Source organism: Poecilia reticulata, unplaced genomic scaffold (assembly GCF_000633615.1).
Source record: "Poecilia reticulata strain Guanapo unplaced genomic scaffold, Guppy_female_1.0+MT scaffold_254, whole genome shotgun sequence".
Taxonomy (NCBI): Eukaryota; Metazoa; Chordata; class Actinopteri; order Cyprinodontiformes; family Poeciliidae; genus Poecilia; species Poecilia reticulata.
In genome coordinates, this window is record NW_007615038.1 from 32,058 (window position 1) to 34,525 (window position 2,468).

At 43.2% G+C, this 2,468-nt stretch overlaps 1 protein-coding gene across 1 annotated transcript in view; it reads right to left on the reverse strand.

Annotated features, from left to right (window-relative positions):
• tpo (thyroid peroxidase) overlaps window positions 1-1,533 on the reverse strand; it is a gene marked incomplete at its 3' end in the record, with an annotated part of 12,965 nt that extends 11,432 nt beyond the window's left edge. Inside the window, exons 1-5 of the mRNA XM_008402742.2 lie at window positions 1,302-1,533; window positions 1,067-1,178; window positions 501-564; window positions 273-427; window positions 11-140 (exon numbers count right to left, since the gene is read on the reverse strand). Of these exons, the coding sequence (XP_008400964.1) occupies window positions 11-140; window positions 273-427; window positions 501-564; window positions 1,067-1,178; window positions 1,302-1,325 (485 nt within the window). The remainder of the gene's footprint in view (window positions 1-10; window positions 141-272; window positions 428-500; window positions 565-1,066; window positions 1,179-1,301) is intronic.
• Window positions 1,534-2,468: the final 935 nt, after the last annotated feature.

Here is a 2,468-nt window from a genome sequence, read left to right on the forward strand (position 1 = left end):
GTTGTGCTACCTGTTGTTGCAGACTCCTGAGATGCTGCGGTATTTGTCATGATGACTTCCTTCACAGACGGCTGGATCCGTTTCAGTCGGACACTGAGACAGCTCTGCCAGCAGCTSCAGGTTTTCCCGGGTCAGAAGCTCTGACACGAGCAAAACACATGAAGTCACTGCAGCTCAGCAAACGGGTGTTAGAATGTCAGGCTTTGTGGTTTRGATGTGACTTTGGTAGCACAGCTAGAAATGAAAGAAACCGATTAGAACTACGGCCAGACCTGATGCTGTGAAGTTCCTGTTATATTTCTGCTTTGCTGCGTTTTTCAGGATCTGCAGGGCGGCGTGGAAAATCTCCCCGGACCTGGAAATCTCCCGAGTCTGAGGCTGGAAGTGAAACCTGAAGCCATGGCTGCAGAGAGGAGCTGCTCTCCGTCTGCGGACAGGAGTTGGACGTTAAAGCAGTTTCATTTTCAGGCTGTGGCCCGGTGGCTGTCTGGGCTGGGTACCGCTGGCCGGAGGCGCCGTCAGCATCCTGAGGACACGAGACCAGAACGTCTCTGAAGGACGAGGCTGAAAATGAGAAACACGACTTCAGGCCTCACAGCAGAGCCTACATATGTTCAATTAAARTGATTTACTTTCTTGATCTCGTTTCATTTTTCAAAATGGCCGCCGTGGCTGTAACAGAGAATATGATCTAAAATCAGCAGCAGCGATTGCTAACCAGATGTTAGCTTCAATAACTAGCTGGACCAGAATCTCAGCTAAACCAACAGAACAATCAGCAGAAGCTAAATCACTAAACAGAAAATATAGTGGAAGATGCTGATCTATTATACAAATAAAAGTTAAATATGACCAAAAAACAGAATATTATGCTGTTAAATCTGCATCATTTTCTTCTCATTTTTCAGTTTAGGATTTTAATTAAAGTCTGCAGGAAATTAGATTTAATATTTGAAACTTAACTAAACTTTGAGACTCAAACCCTTTTATACAGATATAAATAAAAAGATGCACGTTTTCTTTCTCTTGCTGCTTTAAACAAAATTAATGTGAAATATTTACTCACAGCTGATGGAGGAAGGAGTCGGTGGAACGACGCAGACCAACATCCCCAGAAGAGCCAGATGGAAACATGTCTCCGTCTTCATGGCTCCTCTGCGTCCCGGCAGCCGACGGGTCTTTATGTGAGACCAGAGGCAGGAAGCGCAGCGGGACGGAGACACGCAGCAGGTCAAAGGTCACAGCACCTGACTCCAGAGGGGCTCTTCATCTCACATCACCGAGCTGACTGTTGTTTTTACCTCTGCAAGTTTCTGAGGAGACATCTTGATGGGCCGTTACCGTGACGACGCTGCAGGAAATCATGACGCTCCAAACAAAAACATCTCCAGGAGCAGCACTCAGGGTTTCTACAGGTTTTCTTTCTGACGTGGGTYAGGGGCGGCAGGTGAGGCATCATGGAAAAACAATATGAAATCATCTATATTTCACCCTGTGGTTTGTACTATAAATAAAGTACCTATGTTTTTACTTAGCTTAACCAATTCTGATTATTTTTTCTTCAAAATGGCTGAATCTTCGCATTTTCTCATTAAATCCTCAGAAGCGAAGCAGGTGAGGCAGCAGCAGCTGAGCCTCACCTGGGATTGCTCAACCTCTCGCTAACGGCACTGGCTGCCATTATATGACAGCATTTCCTCCTGTCTGTACGCCGGAAATGAAATGGCTAAGAAACATTTAATACATGGACTGATTCTCCATAATTTAGCTCATGTATATAATGTACAGTGTTTTATGTCACTAACCTCAGACAGAGTAGAAAAGACATGGAGGATAAACTTGGCTTTGGATGAACGGATATTTTTATACAGAATTAGCGGCGCATGGATTTCATTGATACGTAAAGGTAAGACAGCAATAAGATGTTTTTGTTTAGTTTTTTAATTAAATGTGCGTTTTGTGGGCTACAGTGTTTAAATAATTCAGTAAAGTAGCAGCGGTAGCTAATCTACCTCAGCAATTATTAATAAAACATTAAGCCTAAAACGTACAACAACAAACTAAATGTTTTGTTCTGTGTGCAAAATTCTTGAATGTTTTTGGTGTTAAATCCTAAAACAGGAAGTGGCATTGTTGTCTGTTGCTACGGCAACGAGTCTGCGTAGCTTGGCGGATACAGATCACTGCTGTGGATCATAGCACCAAATTAATACATTTATATGTTTCACTGAGTTAACGCGGCTATGGATGAATGTAAAAGATTAGCGTTGTGCGCATGCGCGACATTTCCATACGTCCAATAACATGGATGGTGTCTATATAGTCAGAACCTCACCGCACGTCACTGGTCCAGAACCAGCAGAGCTGAGGAGATGCAACTGGTCAGAAATCTGCTTTTATTTTCCCACATTAGGTAAATTCTGCTGCAACAGCAGCAAAGGAAAAAATAAATGAATGAAAACAGAATA